General features: G+C 39.1%; 1 protein-coding gene across 2 annotated transcripts in view; it reads left to right on the forward strand.

Moving 5' to 3' along the window:
- The window catches only part of tafa3a (TAFA chemokine like family member 3a), a 154665-nt gene extending 129309 nt beyond the window's left edge, over positions 1 to 25356 (forward strand). For both annotated transcript variants that reach the window (XM_042508454.1, XM_042508447.1), the window contains 3 exons: positions 13022 to 13171; positions 13978 to 14102; positions 24622 to 25356. In XM_042508454.1, the coding sequence (XP_042364388.1) occupies positions 13022 to 13171; positions 13978 to 14102; positions 24622 to 24633 (287 nt within the window). In that variant the 3' untranslated portion in view covers positions 24634 to 25356. The remainder of the gene's footprint in view (positions 1 to 13021; positions 13172 to 13977; positions 14103 to 24621) is intronic.
- The last annotated feature ends 301 nt before the right edge of the window (positions 25357 to 25657 follow it).

A 25657-nucleotide genomic window follows, 5' to 3' on the forward strand; every position in this document is an offset into this window, starting at 1 on the left:
TTTTCACAATTGAATTTTTGTATGAACTTGTACCAGTTGTGTTTGACATCTTGTACCACAGCCGTGTTTGAGATAAATATATATCTGTGATAAACTATTATCAGCCTGCTTTGTTTGGCTCCAGCTCTGTTGTCATCCATGTAATGAGCTAACACATTTTCTGAGAAACAGAAGCGTTGATTAGGTTTCTCAGGTTGCTCAGGTTGTACCTCTTAAGAATTTTGACACCGTCTAACTTAACCTGATGTGTAAATAATTTATTTGGATTTATATGAAGTTCTCACTGCATACCAGGAAGAATGAGGTTTGCATATGCATCAATTAAAGATCTGCCATTTCCTCCAAAGTTTAAAGTTATGGATGTTGTGCAGTGTGATGTAAAACAATTATTTTTTAGGGTGGCTCTGTCTTGTTGTCTCATTCTTTAGACATGCAGTGGTATGTTTTACCTTGTTTCAGAGATGTTGAAACAAATGGCCAATTTGGAGCGATGCTTTCCAAAATTGGTTTGCAAAGAAAATTACTCTATTCCAGGAATTTATTCATAATCTCACCCCAGTGAAGACTCTTTAAACTGAATATTTGACCATAGATACATATCTACTTTGACGCTGAAGCCTTGAGTTCAGCAATTTTTGATTCTTGATTCTTTTGGTGCCGATTAACCATATTTGAACGAAAGTTTGGAGCTGTGGAGGAGCGAGGTGTGGATCTGACTCACAGTCTGTAGCGACGCCTCACAGACAGCCAGTCAGTCAAGTGTCCCGCTGTTAAATATTCCCTAATTTTTAGCCCTAACAAAATGTAAACTGGTTAGTTATTTGAAATTCACTAACCATATGGTTGTGATGGACGTTCTTCAAGTGTTCTTTGAAAGACACAGTTTAATGAAGAACTAAAACCATGGTTAGTGGCAGAGAGATCTATGGGTATTGTAGTCAACTACTAATTTAAGAGAGCCCCTGGTTCCCCTGGAACCCCCTGTTCTAGATAAAACCCTTGGAATATAATTTGGTTCTTGGCACAACTTGGATTTATATTTCAGCCTCGGAGGTTGCCACTTGTATTCGGCATATAATTTATTCCTGGTTCTTCCTTGCTAGGATCAGTGCAGTGTCCCTGTCAGCGTTAGAATCAACGCCAGGCTCCTGCTTTTCATGTATCCCCTGTTGTGCTCCTGTTACTGTATCTTGTGCTTGACTGGCCAGGTGAGGATGATACAGCCAGTCATGCAGCTGACAGTCGGAACAGTGTGTTGTTCTTGATGCCTCCAAACCTGCATGTTAGATCAATTGTTTGATTGCTGCAGAATCTGAAAGCGCAACCTGTGGCTTCGTTCTAACCTGTATGATGAGTTCTTTGATGAGGACGCCAGGAGAGCACTTCTCCCGGTGACTGACGGGCAAAAGGTTTCAGTATAAAAATGAATGCACAGAGTTGCCCCATGAGGTTCAGTCTGCTGTGGGATGTCTCTACGGCTTTGGGAGCTGGGATCTGATTTATTTTGAGACATTATATCCTACTTCCAATGTATATGTTCCCTATATAAGAGTTAGCTTCAAAACACTATTCATACTTGAAAAAATACACATTTCTTATCAGATTAACCTTGGTACTACAGTTAGTGGTATACTTTTTAATTGTGAAAATCTCACTTTCCAACAAAATCCATCCATGTATAATCAGAGTTATTACTGTAATCCATTCAAATCTCTCCATTATTAGTTTATTGTGAGTGAATATGACTGGCAGCTGTTAGAATTAAACTAGATAATTTCTCGCCTCCCTGTTGAATTCACAAAAGTTTTGGAACATAAAAACATTTTTGCGAAAACAAAATGCTGTCCAAATGTAAGAATGCAAATTTGTCCGTAAACTCATTTAATGAATAACGTCAGGGGAAATGCTTCTTTTTTCTCTGCCCATCTTTTCTCATTACATTAGCTAACTGCTGCATAAAAACAAGTCAAAAAGAGTGCAGCAGGCAAAATTAACAAATATAATGAACAGTGCGTTCTTTATTTCTTCTTTTTTGTGTGTTAGATGATTCACACATTGCAAAGACTTCTTTATAAATGCTCTGTACCATCATATGAGTAAAGACAGGTTTAGATTTTCTGCTTTTACATGTGCCAAATGTGTTTGACACACAGTAGTTTTATATATGACTGCTTCTCAGACGCAGGCACATTTTTCATCATTAGTTTCATTGAATAACTACTGTTTGTAACCCAGTCACCAGAAGAAAATGTTAGCATTGTATGTTTCTGCAAACCACAAATGCCTTATATTTGTATGTTTCATACCTATCATAGTATATAAGCTGACTTTGTCATACGGAGATCGTGGGTCACTGAGGTGAGACACCTGCTAAACTGCAGACCACTGTTGAAGACCAATAAACAAAACCAGTGGTGTTTTTTGGCAGCCCATCGCTGTTTTTCCACTGGAGTTAGGGCCATGAAAAGGGTTCGTTTTTTTAATCAGACATGACTGCTTCCAGGCCAGATTGTGCCCCCTTAAACTAGCCACATGTTAACCTCGGAGGGACTGACAACAACAACAGCAAACGTTCATCATTTTATTATCTTTTAAATGTGTATGTCCCTTTGTATCATACTCCGTCCCCTCTCTGAATTTGGAGGTTTTTGTTGGTCTGTGAATGCAGCGCAGGCGGAGCTCTGCGTGAGTTTTTTGGGGGTTTTTTTTTGCCTCTGCAGCAGTTTGTGAATTTTGAGAGGGATTATTAAACTCTCAGTCTGTTTGAAAAAGATCACATCAGATCAATGGATGAGAGGTGCAGCTGCTGCAACTAAATGCGCACTTTTAGCTCCATCTGTGCCTAGCGTACAGTTTGCACTCCACAAATGATTAAATTGTGGCAGGCCACAACAAATAAATAAATGTGTGGGAAACCTTGAGTGCAGGGATCAAACTATAGGATCAAACATATCTTGTTGAGCTCCAATCTTACCTTTTGCATGGAAAAGAACACTGTTTTATTTTATGTTTAACATATTAAAAATGTACAACATATATGATTGCTAAACAAAACCACTGCAGCTCCTTTGTTTCCTTTGTTGGAATACCTGTATGTGTTCATGTGCTGTGTTGTTGACATGTTTTGTTAATTATTTCATCCAAGACTTACTTTAAAATATCTAAATATAGAATTTATGATTGAGGTAACTTCGGCAAACCCTTGAATCAGTAATCCTGTTTTAAATCAGCGCTCATAACAAACCTGTCACTTGGTCAACACCTCTGTAGAGAGCAGATGTTGATGCTGGATGAGTCTGCAAAAACCCTCATTATGTTTAATGCCATTATTTGACAATATGAAAGCATTATGGCTTATGAAAGCAGGCAACAGAAACATTTGGTTAAGGTTCGGGAATTAATGTAGGTGATGTGGAGAAAATCAAAACATCATTTTTTACTAAATTGCTGTATCATTATTGTGACAATATTGGTGCTTTCACAAATTTTTTACACAATGATCTTTCCAATAAATAATCATCAATAATGTTGACAAGTGGGTAAAATATTAGGACAGCTATAACAGTCTGGTAAGTTCAAAATATTAAATTTCTTTACAGTAATGCGGTCTTATACGATATTACAATATCCAAAATCTAAGACGATATCTAGTCTTATATCACAATATTGATACATCAGTATATCACCCAGCTCTATGTGATTATTGTATGGGTTTTTAAAGCCAACATTAAAGGGATACTTTGCTGATTTTAACCAACTTTATATAAAAACAATGGCTGATATGTGTAGATGGACTGTGGTAAACTCCATCTAACCAGTTCCTAGATATCCCTCCTTCACCCTCAGTGAAACTCCATTGAATGATGTAGTTTACATTATTTTGCTGTCTCTTGGGCTGCTGCTTGAACTACAGGCGTTTCTTCCACATTTTGTATTACCTGCTTAGTACAGCTGATCATAACCCCCACCCCTACACCGAATGTCAAACTTGGACCAAAATCCCATCAAATGGTAAAACTAAGCAGTGCTAATCAAATATAAATCAAGATTATGTTACTGCACTACCCATTTCTCACATAAAATGTTTTCAGAAATGTTTTCTAATACCCTGTTTTGCCATAATGGCAAGAGCTTGTGAACAGGAAGAAGGCGCCATAATGCTTCCTGTTTAAGTGAAAACGAAAACCGAGATTCTGTCACTGTGTTGCATATTTCTCACCTCAAGCAAAACAAAAAACATCTTTTAGCGCACCGTTTAACTGTAATGTGAAATCCGTCCAGCCGTCATTGTTTCCCACAGACCATTCCACATAACGTCAGGCGTGGTGCATTCTGAAGGTTGAAGGTTTTCTACTTTTTGAGCAAATGCACCATTTTTCTCAAAATATGTAGCACCAGTTTCAAAAGTATTTGCATCTTTCTACTGTAGCAACAGCCTAGTTTTATGTCAGGACCTTGTTGATATTGGTGAAATACTTCTTTAAGCCTGGGAAGAGTGCAGAGTTTAGGGAGATTACTTTACTTATATGCTTATTTTCCACTTCTCTAAATTACTCTTACATTACACTTAATTTATGAAAACAATTTAAACAATAATACTGAATAAGCTACTTATGCTGTGTTATATTATTGCACCTTTTAACAAGTGAAACCATTCACAAACAAACTGTGTATAGCTCCTTTTAAATGAGCTGAAACAGTTGCAGCAGTGGCATTTTATTTAGATGTATCTGCCTGGTTTTACAGCCATTTTGCCAGCGGTGTGTTGAAATGTCTGTAGTTCTTTGGGAGTGGGAGTTATTGTAAATGGTAAATGGACTTGCTCTTGTATAGTGCCTTAGTCTGTCAACCACTGAAAGTGCTTTTACACTACTTGTCATAGTCACACGCACAGCCATCAGGAGCAATTTGGTATTCGTGTTGGTATACTTGTACATGCAGACTGGAAATGTTGGGGCTTGAACCGCAGATTTTTGGATGAGTTGACGACCCGCTCTGGCTCCTAAGCCACAGCCCTGCTGTGTCTTATTGCTAGTCACTGTCACTGTAAGAAATACCCAATATCTCTAACTTTGAATCACAACAAGGGCACTTGTTGGGCAAAGTGTTTTTTTCTGACACAAGTGCTTAGGTTTGCGGTCTAAACAATAAAAAGTGAATGTGGCATTAGCACTCAACATTTAGCATAAATCAGGCGGTGAAAATTATTCAGTAGGAATGTATTTTCTGGGGATACTGGGCTTGGATGAATAGCTGCAAACCTATGATAGCACTAAAATGTAAATCTGATGCAAACTTCCAAAACTAGTCTTTTAAGTTACATTTTTTATACGACATTTGAGATCCATGCTACCAAAGTGGTGTCCCTTTTTTGCCCGGGACACACTGCCTTGTGATGGCTACCTCACTGAACTGCTGCGGATGCACACTCCAAGTGATTTACATAGACAGTGTTGTTGGGTGACGTTGCTGCAGAGCTGCCTGCTGCTGTAACTAAAAGCCAATACTCGACTTATTTGTGAAGCAGTGCAAGCTACAGTATTGTCAACAACATGGTCATGCAAATATGTCACGATACAAAGCCTTGTTTGAACAACTTAAGAGATTCAAATATATTTGTATTTAGACATTTAAACTGTCACGAAAGATGGTATAATGTCAAAAAAATTATCAAAAAAACATTTTCACCATCTATTCTTGCTGAAAACCGTACATCATGTAGAAACAATCAGTGAGACTTTGAAGCTCTAGATGTGTTGCAGCTGAGCAGCAGCTGAGTTGTACCTGAGCAGCGCTGCTCATGCCAGCAGTGCTTACCTGTTAACACAGACCCCAAAATAAGAGGCAGTGTGGCAAGGGTGTTTGCCATATTAATAGAGTTGAGGCTAATACTAATGGAGATTGTACATTTGTAGAGAAAATAAATAATGTAAACAAATCCTAAATTATGTAATTAGAATGAACCTAAGTTTGACAAAATATAGATACATGTTTCATGTTTTATCCCTCCAGTCCTTGTTGAGTTGAAACTGATTTAGTAACTGGCAAGTCTTGTTTGTGTGTTGTATGTATGTTTGGGTATACATCAGATGCTTTAATACAAAGGTAGAACAATGTGAGTTGCATTCTCTTTTTCTGATCTCTGTAGGTTCTGGTTGCATATTGGTCTTTATCAATCAGGGATCAGTGAATATGATTGTAATGCACAGTTCTCTGCTTCAGAGTGGTATTGATCAGCTGCAGGGTTGGGCCTCATGCCAGTTCTCATTAGTGGTCTCTGCCCTTTCACCTTTCTTTGTCTCTCATCTCTCCCTCTTGCTGACGTTGGTGCCTGGTGATTCTAGCTGATGACAGTCCTAAGTGCTTTCATAGAAACGTATCGATCACAGGTGGTGAGAGGCCATATGGAGAAAACAGGCAGCCTCTCCTGCATGTATGTAACACTTCAGGACTCTCACCCTCAGTTGCTCCTACTGATGCTACATAAAGAGCCGGGTTTGTACTGAGAACAGCGTGACAGGGTGACCTGGTGGTTAGACAGACCGCTTTACAATCAGAGAATCAGTCAGTGGTCCTCCAACTGCTGTCAAAGTGTCCTTGAGCAAACAGTGACCTCTTACCTGCCCAGAGCTGTGGCTCTGAAATGTATATATTCACGTTTGACTGAAAAGAAGTGAGAAAAAAATAGCAGTAATATACACACCTCGGGTTGTGTCAAATATGCCCAAAGGGTTTTCTAAATAATAAATGAATGTTAAATGATTTATAGAAAAATGTTCTTGCAACTGAAGTGGTTCTTCTTTACAGTATATTTTTTTTTACCTATTTAATTTTCGTTTTTACTCGAACAAAAACCATCCAGAACCCTGTAGCAGCCATACATATAAAATAATGAAAAAACAAAACTATATAATTAAATGTAAAAAAAAGATAAAATACAATGAATCATCTTTTAAAGAGGGATGAAATTACGGTGCTGATCAAATCTAAAAATATGGTGTTACATAAATTTTACATCATCCACATTTTTTTCAAATATATCCTTAAATAAATAGTTCAGTTTTGGGAAAAACACTTAAAAACTGTCTGACTGTCCAGAACTTAAAAAAAAACAGCACCTCTAAAGCTCACTTATTATAACAAATGGTCTCTTTTGTTAAATTGATACAAAATAGTTACCTTAACACGGGTATATAACCTATAGTGATGCGCGAGTCAGGGTTTGTTAAAGCCTGCATGAGAACAGATCCACCCTACCACCCATAAACGACACCCGACCCATAAACATATGCGTTTCTCAATGACCTGAACCCCAAGTGCAAACCAGAACTGAAAATTTCCGTAGTAAGTATCATTAATAACAACCTACTTGCTGTTGACAACATAGTATGTAATTTTCAGGAAATATCACAATATAAAACATGTGCTTTCTGTTTAAAAAGCCCAAACACAGGGACACAGCAAATACTCACCCATTACGTTTCAAGAATGATGTGCACAGCTGATATCCTACATAGTTTGTTAACATGTGCGCATAGCTGATAGGTACAGTAGTTTTTTTACACATTGTGACAGAAGTGCATAATAAACGGTTTCTGTGCAGACAGAGAGGCAAATGCTTGCTGTTAGAGCACAGTGTCAGGCCTACATATTCACAGAGGGAATTTTTTTAGCATTAGGACCAGAGAGTCAAACATGTCATACTTCAACAGATTTTCCTGGTCAAAGGCCGTATAACGAAAAGCCTCAGCACAGCCGCTAATAATAAAGCTGCTTGCTGTGTGAGAGAGAAAAAGAGAGGTGAAGAAAAAGTTGGATTATTGCAAGTTTCTGAAAGTGATTAACAACTTTCTCAGAACGCTGCTTTGTTACATATGACCCACCCGTCTCTCACCGTGGGATATTTTCCATCAAGCTTACCCGAACTGACTGTTTGCGTTTCCAGTGCACACAGTAGTAGGCAGGAGTTTTACCCTATGCTTAAAGCCGTGTCACTGCTCTCTCCAGGTCTTGCTGTATTTTTTCTTAACCGACAATGCAGAGGATGTCTTCACGTTGCTGATTGTATACAGAACAGGGTTGTATGCTGACATTTCCAGAAAAAAAATAGAACAGGCCCGAGTGTCACAATTAGTGGGATATTTACAAAAATAGTTGCTTTGTACGTTGAGTTCTTGTAAAGCAAGAGTGACACTCCTCTCTTGACCAATCAAGGTGCAAGGTAGATTTATTAGTCCTTTTTTAAACATAGTTTTAAAAAATTACATTAAAATTTGTCCTTGATGTGCTACATGTTTGGAGTTGAAGGATGAGTTGATTAAAATCACCATTTACTATGAAAATTCATCCAGTTGTTCAGGCATGTTGCTGCTGATGGCATCATACAATTTCTGCAGTGCATTTTTTTAGTCTTCTTTAGAGTCTTGTGTCCTGTCGGCTCTGAACAAGGTCTGCCCACTTAGCTTGATCTGAGATGTTAGGGGTTAACCATGTGTCTGTGAAGATGTGCGCAGAGCAATTTCTGATTTCCTGTTGCTGAGTATGCCTCGATCGCATTTTATCCCCTTTATTCTCCTGCGAGCGGACATTAGCCTGAAGAAGGCTTGGTAGAGGAACAGCTCTCGGTCCAACTCAGGCCAGCCTCGCCCTGATGCCGACTCTCCTCCCTCTCTTCACCCAGTGCTTTCAGTTTTGTTTCCCCCCTCCGGTCTCCTCTCATGGCGTGCTGCATTCAGTCCAAAACGTACACAACTTTTCCTGGTGTTAATAAGTGCTTCTCTATCGTAGAAAAGTCGTGCTTCAGCAGAAGGGTCCATTGAGTCGAAAAAATAGAAAAATATGGTATATAAGTTGCAAGGATTTGAGGAGCTTCTGGCTACTGCATCTACATGCGCTGCTGTCATCATAACAACAATCAGCGGGCTGTAGTAATTCTACCACCACCTTTTAGTATTTGGTCAGTGTGCTGGGAAACAGAGGGGTAATGAAAGAACAGGATGGAAAGAAGCAGTTCTGTTGGTTCCATCCACAGCTCTGGATTATGAAAACCCCAAAATAACATTTCTAATGTTTTATGAAATAAACCAAACTGAACTGGACAGCCTTGTGTAAACAAGGCTTAAGATAACTATCTCCAGGCTGTAGCTTAGATGGAGTATTTTCAATCTTCTCATCTAACCGAATGCTCATAAAAATCTGATGTGTTATTCCCAAAATGTGAAACTATTCCAAAAATGTTTAGAAATGTATCTCCCAATTGTATGTTTTTACACCTAAGTCTAGGTTGTGTGGTAAAGTAAAATTAATTTTCTTAATTATTTCAGTTTAGGTATTTCTCCAGTTTTTAAATAACTCTAAAAGTTTCTCTGCTGCACTGTCTCACAGACCCCATACTTGTAACAACAGTAGTCAGACAGTTCATGGTTGTTTCTTCTCACATGGATCGTTACCAGCTTGGGCCGACCATTGCGCCCTGCTCTCTGACCTCTCATCCTGTCCACACTGCATGGTGGTATTGGGTCCAGCCTCAGTGTCAGGGACCTTCGCCAGCAGCTCCAGTTTTAATCAGCAGCTCTCTCCACACGGGCAGCCCCGACCAGCCGCCTTCTGCACCTTAATGAGTCGAGAGTCCCAGGCCAGACCTCACTGCAGCTCGCTCTGTAGCTTTCTTACCTCCTTTTCACATCTCAGCAGAGTGGGCGTGCACACATCCAATGAAGCACATCGCTGTGCGAGACTAGCAGACAAGGTTGAGAACATTTTAAAGGCTTTTAGCGTGACACTTGTCCCTTGACTCTTTTTTTTTTTTTTTTTTACTACTAATTCAATTAAATTGAAGGAGTAAAAGAGAAATATTATCTTATTTTCTTGAAGGAAAAAAAGTTGAGGTTTTCTCTCTTTTTTTTTTTTTTTTTTTGAATAATTGAAGTAATTGGGATATAGGGGCGTTTCAAGGATTTGATGACAATGGGGGCTTAGCCCAAACCTCTGCTGGGGAACCAGGGGGATACTTCCCCTAATTTTTTTTTTTTTTTTTTTTTGGATGAAAAAGTTATATTTTCTTTTTTATATGAACACAATGACATATTACTAAATCCAGTGCTTGTTATTATTACACCTATTTGTATTTTTGAAACAATAAATATAGATCCACCAGTCAAAACAGAAATCCACAAACCAATGGGCTGCATCATGGTTTTCCATTATCTTCCCAGTTTATTGGTCACTTCTGATCCAAAATGGACACTGGGGTGTCACTATTTGCCCTCCTCTGATTATTGAACAGCCTGCTGTACCGCCTAGCTCTTTTTTACTTCTATTTCCTAAAGTATGGAAAATAGTTGAAAATGACTAGATGGGATTTCCACTGCCCCCAACAAAGGACTTGGGTTAAAGTGTGTATTTTGAAATTAACATACAGTTTTAAAAAAATTATATAATTTAATTAAGACTCTCATTAATAAAATTCCCCCCCCTTTTTGATGAGACAAAAGATGTGTTTTGTTGGTTACACCTCTAAATGCTTAACATCACTAGAAAGCTCAGGATGTCCTTTGATCAGAACTTCAAGACTCAAATAGACTGCATGCATGCTGCTTAAAATAAAGGCCTCAGTGTCATTTCCTCCACAGAGGACAAATATGAATTTCTGGGTCTCAGGAGGGTATTGCAGTCTTGATTTGTAATTTGTAATGCCGGCCATTTAAAATTAGTGAACACTTTCTTGACACGTTATTTGTTTCCCCCTTTAATCCTGTGATTTACAATGATTGTCTTTACTCTTTGCACCGCTTGTGATTGCCGATTGTCCACGCATATCTATCTCTTAAACAAAGTTTTAATATTCCATCCAAACTATCCCAACTTCTGAAATTAACTTTGATCGGGGGGGCGTGCTGGTGGCTTAAAGATAATCACATCAAGAGCACGGACCCTGACCTGTTTTTGCATCAGTAAGTTTCAGCTCAGTGAAAAGCACTCAATCGGCAATTGTTGTCTTGCCTTTTGTGGGAATGTGAATAGCGGCGTATTGATTGGAGGCAAAATGTTTTTAATGTTGTAGATGAGATTTCAGGATTGCTAGCTAATGGGAAGATGGAAGCTCGCTGCAATCTATTTTCAAGTCAAGTTCCAAATTGAAAATCTTTACAGGCGTAATTAAGGCTTATCTGAAAGGAATGTCAAAACTTTTCAAATGCCTTTTTATTTTTTTTCCGCCCATCCAATCCTGATTGTTACGTGTAAATACACAAACACGCTCAGAATGGTGATGAGTCTATGCAGAAAAGTAATGAATATAAAATAGAGAGCAGTATTGATGTTTGATCCAACTTAATGGCAATGAAAACAGTGTCCTTGTAATTGATATTGTAATGTTCTTTCAAGTAAATAAGCAGTTTAGTGATGTTAATCAAGTCATTTACTAAAGTATGTGTGATTTTTTGATGTTATGTAACTATATTAGTCTCAACCCAAAGGAGAAATCCTCTGTTCGTCCTCTGGTTTGGGGCGCGGGGTCAGTGGATTAAGTGTGTTGTTCAAGGACATGTGGACAGGTGGGGCTGCATTGGGGTTCAAAGTCAGGCTCCTCCACCTGGGGGACGACCTGGATTTCAAGAATAGTGTGTTTGAAACAAGACTGTGCTGAGAAACTATTCAAATGTCCTCAGTCAGAATAAGTGTTTTCCATTGTGTCCAGTTTCTGTGCTAAACTAAGATGGTAGATTAGTGGCTGTAGATGCATATTTACAGACTTTAGCGTGGACTCAATCTTCTCATCTAACTCCCAGCAAGAAAGCAAATAAACGTATTTACAAAAATGTTTTGTACAGTATTCATTCATAGCAGCAGTGTGTAAGATTTAGGGGGTTTTAGTTGACATTAACGGTGAGTGGTGCAGATTGCAACCAGCTGAAATTTCGACTTGCTCAAAATTGTTGTATGAAGTCTGTATCAAGCACTACAGCAGAATGTCAACAAGTACATCTTATGTATATCTAATCCCTTTGTGCCACAGACCTCCATTGTTGTCCAATAGCCATTGAAAGCATATTAGTGAGCCACATGGTTCCACTGTGTGACATTTCCCTTTAGTATAGTGAACGTCGGCACTTTATTTATTCTAAAACAATTACATATACACATACACAGTGCTGGAAATATCAAATAATGTGTATTAATCCCCACTTTTTACTCCAGTTTGAGCCATGACTGCTAAAAACTGTAGTGCCCAACTGTTGTGCAAAATTTTTTTTTTATAATTATTTATATTATTATTTATTTTAGATACGTTTTTAAAAAAGGATATATGTCTTCAGAAGAAACACATTGGCTTGCAGCTGAGTGATACAGACAAAGATGTGATTAGGGACATCATATATTTTGATATTTAATATAGAGGCACCTCTACATAGATATCCATATGAAAGGTATGATGGTATCTGGTCCAATGTCATTTCATATGGACTTATAGGTATTTCCTATAAGAAAATCATTTTGTAACACATAAAGATAAAGCTTTTGGGTGTATATATTTTTGTACCTGTGTTTTGCTCAGCAGGTGCTGTTTTAAACAGTTTAAACATGTATTTGTAGATATTTTATATGTTATGTGATTTATTATGTTTAAGGGGACTTTATTTTGTATTTCTTCACCTGTAACACCACATGACTATCATGTGATCCAGCTTTGGTATTTAAAGATGACACCTTTTCATATTAAACTAAGTCTGAAGAAGAGTGTGAGCTCAAAAGGTCACTTGTATTCATAAATTGTACGTGAGGGAGTTACAGTGTGCAGACTTTTGTCATGTTGTTGACTGCTGTCCAGCACCCGCCTTACATGGTTTTTTTTTTCGATGTGACAACTGTGCTTTTCATTACATTTCCCTCCAAAATGTATTTGCTGTTTTAAATCAGTCGTATATAAACATAGCACCCTGGTAAACAGGGCCGAGATGGAGTCACTGTTGCAGGGAGCCGACACATGAATTCTAACCGCTGTGTATGTTTGTGCTTGCAGTTCATGTGAAAGCGGGAACCTGTGAAGTAATTGCTGCACACCGATGCTGCAACAAGAACAAGATCGAAGAGAGATCCCAGACTGTCAAGTGCTCCTGCTTCCCTGGACAGGTGGCGGGAACAACAAGAGCGGCTCCATCTTGTGTAGACGGTATGCCAGGCTTCTCATTATAGTTTCCGTAATGATTTGAGACTGACTTGTGATTAGGGTGGAAATGCCGTGCGGTGCAGAAACTGTCACACCTGTCACTGCGCCTCCCGTGCTTATTCCATTGATTATTTGGGGATGTGAGGTTTATTGTATGAAAGGAGAAAAAAAAATACAATGTCGAGATTTTTCGGGATCCTGTTGCTGTGTCTCAGAGGCTTTCTAATCCTCAAAATCAAATCTGCCAATAAATTCACCTCTTTGTCTGGAGTGGAGGCCACGTCACACCTTGTGTTCATCCAAGTGGATAGAAGGCTGAGTTATTTAATATCACGTCAAAAGTGGCCTCAGTTACAGGTGAATCGATCCCCATCTGCTCCTGTCACTGTAATGGCTCCGACAGGGACTTCCTCCATTCTGACAGTTCGCTTTCCACTTTAGAAATGTCAGGGGAAGCTGTTTCTCCCCTGTAGGCCTCCTCAGAGCAACTTAAGACCTTGACACACCAACCTGCTGCACGCTTTGTTACACCTCCTACATACTAACACTCACTCTCCTGCTCACAACACTCAGCAGCTTGACATTGACCCCCGCCCTGTAATTCAGACCTGAAAACACACCGCGGCGGGACTGACGGGGCTCCTCTGTCAGGTGGAGATCAAAAGACGATCTCTTCAATCATTGTGATGTATACAGAAACCAAAGGCGTTTGTTGTTGCTTCGGCCAAGGCAGAAGCTTGCTACACTTTCAAACAGTATGTTGTTAATTGCCTCCAGTTCCTCAGTTTTTTCTTTTATTTTTCCCCCAGCATCCATAGTTGCACAGAAGTGGTGGTGCCAGATGCATCCCTGCATGGATGGGGAGGAGTGTAAAGTGCTGCCAGATCTCAAAGGATGGAGCTGCAGTACAGGAAACAAAGTTAAGACAACCAAGGTGGGTTTAATTCACAAAAATATTCAAAGGCAGTTGGTAAATATTCTCAAATTATGATGCCTAACAGCCTCGGATAATAGATAATGTTACCGTAGAATTATAAAGGAGGGCTGGGTAAGTGTTTGAAAAAGAAAGAAACGAGAGCACTGGAGGAGATTTTTTTTCTATCAACTTCAGATGAGAGCATAGCAGAGCAGTCAGAGTAGGAGGCAGCAGGAGAGGAAGATGTGACTCACAGGGGAGAGTCAGTGAAGTGTTTCTTGAAGCGATTGGCTTACAACAGTAGAAAGGGGTGAGTTAAGTTCAGCTATCTATTTAGCAGATCGTGCAATTTGTTGTGGAAGTCTAAATACACTCCGTTTATTGTATTTTTACTTAAGTTGCTAATTTGGGAGAGTCTAGCAGATCAGGTAGTCAGCGATCCAGGAGAGCGGCAGCTAATTGTGCACAGTTTTGAGTGAACGGGTAACACTGGGGGATAGAGCGAGATGTTCTGGTGAAGTCGCTTCCAAATAAAAAAATCAAGATTTTCACTCCCATCCGTTACTGTCTGTCAAAGCGAAGAATTCACAGTGCTGGAGTATCTGTATGTCTTTTAAAGTGGCAGTTGTACTGTGGTGTAAAAGCAACCAGGTGAACAACAGTATTTTGTGAAAGCAGTTATATGATTTTAGCATAATTTCAAAAGTTTAACTTATTATCTTTTAGTGCCGTAAAGTAGCAATACCACAGTGTAAAAATACTCGTCATTACAAGTCCTGAATTCAAAATTGTACCCAAACCCGTTTAGCGGTGAAGTTGCAGAACTGAAACTTCTATCATGTGTTTAGCGTGTAGGAGAATAGCAGCGGTTAACGTCAAAATGCAAATGGAAGTATCTAGAGCCATTGTTTGGTTTGTCCCTTCTGGGCTACTGTAGAACAAGCATGGCTGACTCCATGGCAGAAGACCCACTTTGTATGTTGACATGAACAGCTCCTTCTAAAGTAAATGCACTTTGTCATTGATGTTGATGTTAGACACTGACGCAAAGAGGCAGCTTTCGTGGTGGTATGATATGTACAGGGCGGCGGCAATGTGTAAAATATCCAAGCCAAGACCTCCACCTCCGTGCACAGGTCATTTTGGCTAATCTCTATAACCCAATATCGGCATCAAAATGCAAAATTATGAATAAAAAAAGTCAATAAAAAAACTAAATAATTGCAGAAGGGTGTCACGATTATATTTCCCTCAGTGTCCACATGGTCTGTTTACCTGCTGCTCAAACGTGGGTGGTTAATACTTCGGACTACAAACAAAACTACAACACAAGCATGAACTCTTATGATATCAAAATCAGTAATGTGTTTATAGAAATTAGTCTAATACTTTTTTAGCTGTTAAAAATCCTTAAATAAATGGACATGACACATGTGGCAAACAAAGTGGCAGCTCAAAGATAAACCAAGGCTGATGTCAGCTGCCAGGCGATCAGAGTAGCACTAGATGAGTGTCACAAGTGCAATCAGTGAAGTGAGTGTAACACTCAGGTGAACTCCAAAAAAGCACCAGTGTGCTCAAGACCAGCAAACTTATCACACAGTCAACAACATCAGATACAGGTGACATGATTAAATACAAAAACACTGATAAAAAATGAAAATACACTACATTTTTACATGCCCTGATGAAGACTGTGAGTTGACCGTGTCAAGCCTATTTGTTAAAGTCTTTTTAACTTTAGCAAATCAGTGTGCCTTGGAATTTTTGGGTTTTGACTTATTGACAAAAGAAATAACAAGTCTGACCACTCCCTCCTTTTTTGTTCATTTTTGTCCTTGGATCCAAAGAGCACCTGTTTTTGACACCTACGCATGTGAAGTAGCACCCCTCAGCCAAACTTTTTTATCAACATTTTAGTAGTTCTTAAATGAGTAGTGAGTGGAAAGACCTAAACAGTAACTTAGCCCCTGTAGCATTATAATATACATGTATTATATCGTGACTGATATACTGTACATGGCCAGTTTGATGTTTCAACATATTACACTCTTAAAATGCTCCATTATTTCTTCGTAAACTCATCACTTAAGATAAAAAAATAAGGTACATACTGATGCATGACTTTCTGTCAGTCTCAAGAATTTCACTTCCTCTCAGTGGGTCCATGTTGCACTGATGATGCAGGATGACAGTCACCAAAACTGTCCAATCAATGAATTCGCTGTCAGTTATAGTTTGTAGTTTATTTGTACCAAGCCAATTTGAACATCAAATGGACTGGATGAGCAACACTTAATATTTTTTCCTTGATCCAGGAATGCATATAGCTGGCGCCTAAAAACTGTTCAATATACCTTCCCTAGAGAGTCAATGCAGACATCAATCACTAGAAATGAGCTATTTAAAGCTTTTTAACCTTTTATTTTTGACAGACTAAATTGTAATTTCACACATTTAATTGAATTGCAATCGGCACTCAAAAAAAATACTGTAGTGTGAAGCCCTTTTCTATGAAGCCAGCGCTCTTGTCAATAATCCTGAAATATTTTCAGTGGTTTCATCACAAGCTCAAATTCTGTGTTTGTGTTATCACAGAGCTACAAAACTACAAAACAGAATATTCAGTGTCAAAGTGATTCATGAATATACATGATGTGTCACTTTAATATATGCAACAAGACATTTGTTTCTGCTTGGACCTACTGGATAATTTCACACAAAAAAATCAGAAAGGTTGAAAGAACATGTGTCAGATTGATTCACCTGAATGATAACAGTGATATTTACAAAAGCATAAATTAAGAGCTCACTTGAGAACAGAGTAATGTGTGTATAAATAGATTAAATAAATATACTACTGATTCTCAGTTGGTGGTTTAGGTGCAAAATGAGATATGGATGCACACAGCACAACTTAGCAAGTGGAAAATCAATCACCTTTGTAATAAACAGTGTGATTACGCACGGGGGATTCATTGGTATAAACTGGAGATCGCAGCCTCTGAGGAGCGGAGCAGAGGCAGCTCACATGTCTCCTCCTCCTCGTGGTTTTAGCATTAAGGGTGAGAGAGAGCCGGCTTGAGTCGGGCTCTGCCTTTGAAAAGTCAGAGCCGGCTCGCATATGACTTCAAAAAGTGCCAGCGAGAAGCAAAACAAAGGCAAGCAAAGGCAGGAGAAACAAACAAACAACAAACAAAAATCCCTCCAGGAGGCCAAATCGTCAAGCGGGATGTGCTGAGGCAGGGCAGGAGGGCTCAAGCTGTAGCACTTGCAGAGATTAATAGAGGTTATCTGGACTTGTGTTTTGGGTTTCAGGGTGTGGTAGACCTGAAGCTGATGGTAGGTGAGGAGGGAGTGGGGGGACACAGTGGGCCCTTAGCCATCCATCACGGCCCAGTGTTTGACTCACCAAACGCCTGTAGTTGAGCTGCCTCTTCCATTATTCATGGCTACAGGAGGCCTGGACGAAGCAGAGCTTTTTATTTTAGCCGGGTTAATAATTCATGCCCTCGCACACAGCCACGGGAAAGCAGAAACAGAGGCACAGACAAGCAGGGGTCCAGGTGGCTAGTAGAACTCGTCAGAACCTCGACTCTTTTTTTTGATTTGGGAGTCAGCGGGGGTCGCTCTCTGCTCGTGGCCCTGCTGCCTCCCACAGAGAGCCAGGGAAGGACGGCCTGTGTATGCCAGAGGGCCTCCGTGGCCGAGCTTCCTGGACGGTTAACATCATTCTGAGGAATAAATGCAGGGCTCTGCTGAAGATCGAGTGCAGATTCTCAGGCAAAGTGACGTTAACTGTTGAGAAAAGTGATGCAGGTTCTTTCAAAAATACTTGAAAATAAAAATAATTAAATTTCAAAGCTAATCTGCATAGATTACATTTTAGAATAATAGATATAGTCAGTAAGTTTGGACTAGTAAAGCTATGTTTTACCCTTTTTTATTATAATATTCAGTCAAGTTCAGTGAAGCAAATTGCAAATCAGAAATGAGCCTTTTTGGTCTGTGAATGCTGACAACTGATTGTATATAAATATCAACAGAATGACAACCCCCCAAAAGTGCAGCCAAAACATCCTAATTGTTGTTTTTATTGATATTTGTTTTTGTGCCTTCGAATTATTTGTTTGTTTCAGTCTCAAAGCCACTATTTTCTACCTGTCCAGCAATAGTAAACAGTCTATAGCAACCAGCTGATGAAAAAAGTGGTGCATGAAGCTGCTAAAAAGCCATATTTTTCTCAGGGGATTCTTTTGGAGACAGTGCAGCACAAAGCTAAAGCTTACTCGTTTTGTCAGGCCTTGCAACTTTTTTTTTTGCTCACAGTAAAGATTTTTTATTCCAGTTTTATGTCTTTAAAACATGAGTCGTAGGTGTCTGGAATTGGTTTTATGTTTCATGGTTCTAATGATTTTATAATTTGATGAAATCATTTGTCCCTTTTGCAAAGCACTTGAGTTTTGAAGAGTGCCCTGTAAATAAATATTAGCGATAGCTGAAATATCAATTCATGAATATACATATACACGTACATATACCGCCCACACCGTAAGCAGATACATAATATATATAGGTGCAAACAAATCTCTCAGTTGCAATATGTGCCTCATATAGTACTATAAGTTATGTCTTCTTTGATGTCCAGCGGTGGCTTGTTGATAAAAAATGATGGTTTGGTTTCACCTCGTGATGAAGTCACATCAATAAATCAGATATCTTAAGACCCTGCAGGCCCTTTCTCGGACAACTCCAGTTGTTGGCTTTTTCTCTGCATGTCCGGGAGCAGCTAGTTTTATAGTCCTGCTGGTAATGTCAGGAATTATAACCCCGGCAGCTCCTGCTTTTCACTTCCTATCAATCAGAGGACAGAAGGCTAAAGAACCGCAGAGCCTCTCCTCGACAGGTGCTACAATGCTTGTTCAGAATGTGTTGAGGGCCGGTGATGGATAGCTGTCTGAGGGGGATTTCTATTTAAGACACAATGAAAATAGTCCTTAAATATACTGAGCCACAATCATGTTAATGATATGTACAAGCTTTAATACAATGTATAATAGCTTGCAGCTTGAAATGTAGTATTTGAACTGCACCATTGTGTCTTTTTGTCTCTTCCTCTTGGCCCTTGTTGCTTTTCTGGTGAAGGACGAAGACTTGCCCAAATGGGCAATTCTCAATACATTTGGAACCCCTGTGTGCGTGCATGTAGCTCATGATTGACGAGGGCGGTAGCTCATTACCCAGTCAGCTCCTGGACCGACTTCTAGGTGTGTTCTGTTGGTGAAGGGCAGCTCATCGGCACTGTTGAGAGCTGGGATTTCTATGAGATGGTTAAGTTTAGAAGATAAATGATGATCTTGAATCCACATCAGTTTCTAAAACAGAAGGTTAAATTCAGCATGAGACAAAAGCTTTATTGCTCATAAAGTTATGATATAACAATCTGAAGGACTACTTATATTATTATTAAGGCATTAGAACTTAACTGACAATAAAAAGAGATATAATAAAATGTATAAAATATATACAACTCACTGCAAGCTTTGGACAATGGGAGTTTGAGGTGCAGCAGGTGAAGGGGAAAATTGTAATGATGCAGCTGATGTTTAACTGTATTACTGAGGGAAATGCATTTGAAATGTCTTAAGATGGTGCTTCAAACGCCCCTGAAGTAACTTTACATTACAACGACAGTCAGGCCTAAATGCAGGTATGATTGACACCAGACACCAGACTGTAAATAAAGATAGATGACGTGTCCCCACTAACCCCACTAACTAAGTGAAGCTAAAATTATCCCGGATATGGCTGCTGGTATCTCGCACTGCAGACATCATTTGGAGCTGGAATCTGCGGAGTAGCAAATATCTGTGGTGGAGGAGTTCCTGCCAAAAAAACACCAATTTTATGAATTTACTTATCTGGCGTGTACTTTAAGTTTTTGTTTGGCCTATTTTCCATTCAATAACATGGAGGGGCGGCCTTTAAGAACTGCAGACAGACGCCAGGGGGCGATCGAAATTGAAATGTTACAATTTTGGGGAGCTGTCATGTTGTCCATCGTTACAGTCTGTGATTAACACAAGTCGTTTTCTAAGTTTCCGCATGAGTAGCTCACATTAACATTCATACTATCTTCCTACACTACAGCCAGTCTGCAGTGTTGTCAAAAACCTACCAGTAGAAGTCGCTAGTGCAGTGACGTGATCCCTCACTGGCTTCCCATCTATAAACACTGCCAGCAGTATTTGTCAAAACATGCATCCAAACTGGGGGGCTGCTGGCATAACATAATTTAAATATGTTATTAAAAAATTACAAACATGATATGATCTAATATAATCTGAGCTTTTAAAAAAATAATAATATCTAATTATCCATTAAAAGTCACCTTTGACATTTTTTTTTGCAGTTTGACATTTAATGTCTAATAAAAGGCATCTGAATGCAGCACAAGAAAAGTGACAACGATCCAGATGTTAAAGAGTCAAAAATCCGAATACAATAACGTAACCTACTTCAAATTATATTAATCTGTGTGAATTTAACTGTGAAGTGTGAATTGGCACGACACTGCCATGTGCTTTTACACACAATTACAATGGCATTAAATGCAGCACATAATGGATTTCTCTGTAGTTTTCAATTACTATGAAAGAAGTTAGCATAATTCACATGAATGACAGGTTTATTTGCAGATCCTTAACAAGTTGTGCTCTTTAAACTAACTTCCTTCAACTAATTGACACCTGATGAAATATTAAGATGTAATTCAGTTGTGCATGACTCACTTAACTGGTTTTAATAGAAAGTAGTGCTTTTGGTTTCAATCTGCTTTAAAACATGGCTCTTTTTTACACTCAAAACAAGCTAATGTCACTGAAATTGATCCAAGCTGTGTGTTAGATTTTAGTCCTCCACCCGCGTTGTCAGTCAGATACAGCGTGTTAATAAACTGATTTTTAGAGTGAAAAGACTGTGTGAGATGTTAAGTAGTAAATAATGTGGAAAGAGGAGCTAAATCATTGTATTGATGAACGATTGTTGTTGGGTTTTTTTTGTAGTTCATTAAGACATTGCTGGAGGCCGACACTGACCATGCAATTTACAAATTTAGAGCAAGATAGACAGCTAAAATAACATACTTTAATAAAATCCAAAAGAATCAGACAAAACCATTGCACTCAAAATGGAGAAAAATCCGAGATGCTTAGATTTGTATATATTTATCTAGATAATAATGACTATGCGACACACACAGACACGTGCACATGAACACACGTGAGCCTCAGTAGCTCGGCATCAAAGGTTGGGTCTTGGTATGCTGTCGATAGGACTTTGAACGTACGGCTGACCAGTCAAGTGTGGCCTTTCATCCTGAAGCAGCATAAGCATCAAACCCTAAGGAGCTGCCTTCTGTTCTCCTTATTCCCATTTGTGTGTTTGCTCACCGATAAACCTCAGTGTGACAAACCACAACACTATGGAGTGCTAATTACTTTGATAAGGCTTCACTCTGCTCCACATATTTTTTTCCCTCTGCTATATACTGCACATGTTTTGTTTTAGGTTTTTAGTGTCTAAACTCTTTTATCCCTTTCAAAGCTGCTCCTGCAATTAAAATGATGTTGATATTTGTATATCTTGTGTTTTCACTTTTCTTTTATTAAAAGAGCTCAGAACATGTGTAAAACAGAAAGCGTACACATAACTATGATAAATACAACAATAATCAGCATGGATGTGCTTGTAAATGCATTAATGTGTTGATTATAATGCCACTGCAGCAGATTCAAAATGTTGCCACCAGCAGAAATATGCTGAAGGCCATCTTTAAAAACATTTGCTACTGATAATGTTGTGACCAAATAACGCAATTTAACTGAATGCATGCATGTTTGTCTACTGCCCGCTGCTGCTGCAACGGTAGCAGGACCAAATCATTTTCATATCCTCTCTCACATCGTGATTCCTGAGGATTGTCACATGGAAGTGAAAATTAAATTGTGGCTCCCCGAACAGCGAGCAGTGTGTCTTCAGCTGCAGAAAAATCTCCCTCCCACAAAATATTAGAATTGTATTGCTTGGAAGACTGATTGTGTGCGGTAAACCCCTCGCTGGTTCAACTGGTGAGACCCCGCCAACTGCTAATTGAATGACAGTAATGTGCAAATATTCACGTAGGAACACCTGTTTGTGTTGACTTGATTTGTGTGTGTGTTTTCACAGTGCTTCCTCCATCAGAGGCCAAGTCAAAAAGTTACTTGTGTTCTACTTTTAAAGGGCAAACCAACAAGGAACAACACTCAGAGTATTTTTAGGGTCCTGCTTAAAGTGAGAGTACTCGTACAAACTGCATCTTTCAGTGTTTGAGTTTAATATTCATGAAAACGCCTGAGAATACTTATGCCAGCAGTATGCCATCATGAATAATAATATCCTGCCTGTTTGCACGGAAATCATTGAGCATGATGTTCTTTGCATTACGTCTGACTTCTAGCGGCTCGCCGTCTTCTCATTTTTTGCTGTATAACACCACAGATGTTTGAATTCTAAACATGCCAGCTGGGAATATACACACCTTGAACCTGTCACAGTTTTGACAGATGGGCTGTTGTGAGATGTGCAGCACCAAAACAAGAGTTGTTGTTTTAATGAGAGAGCCACTTCATGAAGTACAGCTGAAATGATTAGTCAATCAATCAATTAGTTGACAAACAAAAACACGATTGAGTCTATAGGAAGAAAATGTTGCTTGAGTGAAATGCCATCATGCTGCATTAAGATAACTTGCAGGTGTACAGCAGGTAGGCTTTTATGTTTACACTTAGTTTAGCTCATTAGCATGCTAACATTTACGAATTAACGCACTTTAGTTTTTGTTCATTTTTTATGTAAAATAAACATCGTTTCCAGCTTGTCATATGTGAACATATACTGGTTTTCTTAGTTTTCTATGTTGGTAAACCGAATATAGTTGGGTTTATATAAACAATTGGTCCAAAAAGAAGCAGTTAAAGCACTTAATGTGTCAGCTGGGGCTGAAAGAGATGTAAACATTTAGAACAATAAATCTAGCAACAAACTAGCGTCTCTGTTCTTTCTTGTGGTAGCCAGTCCATGCATGTGAGTCCCTTTGCTTATCACCGCTGCTCTGCACTGCACTCATACAGCAGATATCACTGATATCCATGTCGTGGACACAAAGCAAGAAACCTCCTGTTTCCTACTCTGCCAGCACTATTCACATTTTTTGGCACTGTTTAATGAGCTAGCACTGTGAGCTGCTAGCCATCGTTATGTTGAGAACTGCGTGCAGACAATCCCGCCCCAAACTCTGACTCATAGATAAGCTCTGTCAAATACAGCTCCTTAAAGGAAACTGTGACGAGCATTTTATACTATTTTTTGGCATTCTTTTGGCCAAACAATTTGTCTAACGATCAAGAAAATACTCTTTAGATAGATAATAATGAAAATATCTTTAGAATCAAACATAATTTGAGCAAAGAATTGATTGATAGTGCAAAGAAGTAGTTTATAGAAATGTCTTCATATTCTTATATTAAAATCTTATCCTGTTTTCTTGCTGTAAAACAAAATATCATAAGTGCTCATGTCAGTTTAAAACAACCAAGTCCAACCAAAAATATGACATCCATGCATCAATCAATCTGCAACTTTTAGCTGCACAGATTCATTAGTTATGTAGCCACAGCACATTACGTCCGTGCGTCTTTGGGTGTTCCTCAAACCTTGTTCTGTTTTCCCCAAACACTGTGGTTACAGCCCGCTGGCTAGAATTTATTGACTTTGAGGAGTGGTATCTGCTTCAGCAACTCGTCTAGATGAAACTAACTGTGAGCTTTCTCTCTCTCTCTCTCTCTCTCCCTGATGGTACACGTTCTCAACTATCAACTTAAATTTCTTCCAGTGGTATATCCTCCCTGCCTTTCCTGTTTTACTCCCAAATATGTCACGATACTGACGCTAGATATTTTCAGAATGCTTTTTCATCTAACTGTAATAAGTACTGTGGGTTTAACTATTTCACTCTTCTGCCAGTGGATTCTGACATATTGCGTGTCTGATAGTGAATGGCGTCGATTTTGTTTCAACACTGGGGCGAGCACATATGAAATTTACAGACCTCCCCCAGGAAATATTAAGCATCAAGCACGTTATTTCCTGGATGCACTTCTTTTCCTTGCCTTTGTACCCACTCACATCACTGACCAACCCATTCTCAATCCAAACTCATCCATAAGTGCCACTCTGTCAGTGGTTTCGGCGTAAGAATGTGACGCCAAAACCCACCCTCCGCGTCCATATGCAACGCGTACGGATGTGTCACTTGATACGTGGCTCAGAGGTGGATAGATCCCACAAACAACCAACAGTCCGCGCTGCTGTGAAAACATACCGCCACTGACAGAGCGGCACCATATGACAAGTTTGGAGTGAGAACGTGTTGCACTGACACAAGCTTCCTCTGATTCCTACCCCTGTTTTTCTTTTCTTTCTCTTTTCTGTCCAGGTCACACGATAGTCGTCTGTTTCCTGGATAACCTTGTTTGGAACCAGACATTGTGTTTCTTTGTCCGATACCGCGGGACATTTGGATATTATGTGTTTTGAGGATTGGTGGAAACCAGGGACCAACATGGACAATAATCATGGACATTCCACCGAACGAATGGAGGAAAAGTACCAGGGGGCATCATATAAGACTACATATCCAAAAAGATTCCTGACTTTAGATCCAGCATCAACAGTAGCTGTCTCTGAACTCTACTGCCCACCAAATCTCTCTTTGTATTATAGTTTTATTCCTATGGACTAGAAGACTCAACCATGAAGATATTTATTGACTAAAAGACTGTGGATTACACCAGAAAGAAAAAAAAATCACCCTTAAAATGAAACCACGTGATGTGAAACTTTTGTGTTCTTTTCTTGCCACAGAGCCCCAGGACTCTTGATGCATATCTGTGTTGAAGATCTAGTGAGATCATAAGCATTTTTCATTCCTTTTAGCCTTATGGAGCAGATACATTTCTTCTCTTTCATTTTTTTTTGTTCATTTGAAACTATCAAGTGTTTGGCTTTCTTAAGTTTGTTAGGATGTCAAGTCTTGTTTTCAAAGACAAAAGACGATGCCACAACAGTAAAACCCGGAAAAAAAATGTAACGATAAAGGGTCGACACAGCTGAGTTCTGCCAAATTGTTTTAATGGTATCTGTTGTTTTCAAAGCCTGGTGACTACCATTGATTACAAATGTCAATATTATCTCAATAAATCTAACTCAATGAATATCACTGTTCAAAAATATCTGGGGTTTTTACAGTCTGTACTAAAGCTATTTGTATGTCAGGCCACAATGCTGTATAGCCTGGGTCTTCACCAGGGGGCCCGCAACACCCTCGGGGGTTGTCAGAGTTGCTGCAAGGGGGCAGCCAAATTATTTGATGATTTGTTTTGATTTAAAAGCAGAACATCAAAGATAAAGTGGCGTTTAGTGACATGTATTGGTGAGGATTACAGATCGCAACTAGCTGAGATTTCTCCTGA

This window comes from Plectropomus leopardus, chromosome 2, assembly GCF_008729295.1.
Source record: "Plectropomus leopardus isolate mb chromosome 2, YSFRI_Pleo_2.0, whole genome shotgun sequence".
NCBI lineage: Eukaryota > Metazoa > Chordata > Actinopteri > Perciformes > Serranidae > Plectropomus > Plectropomus leopardus.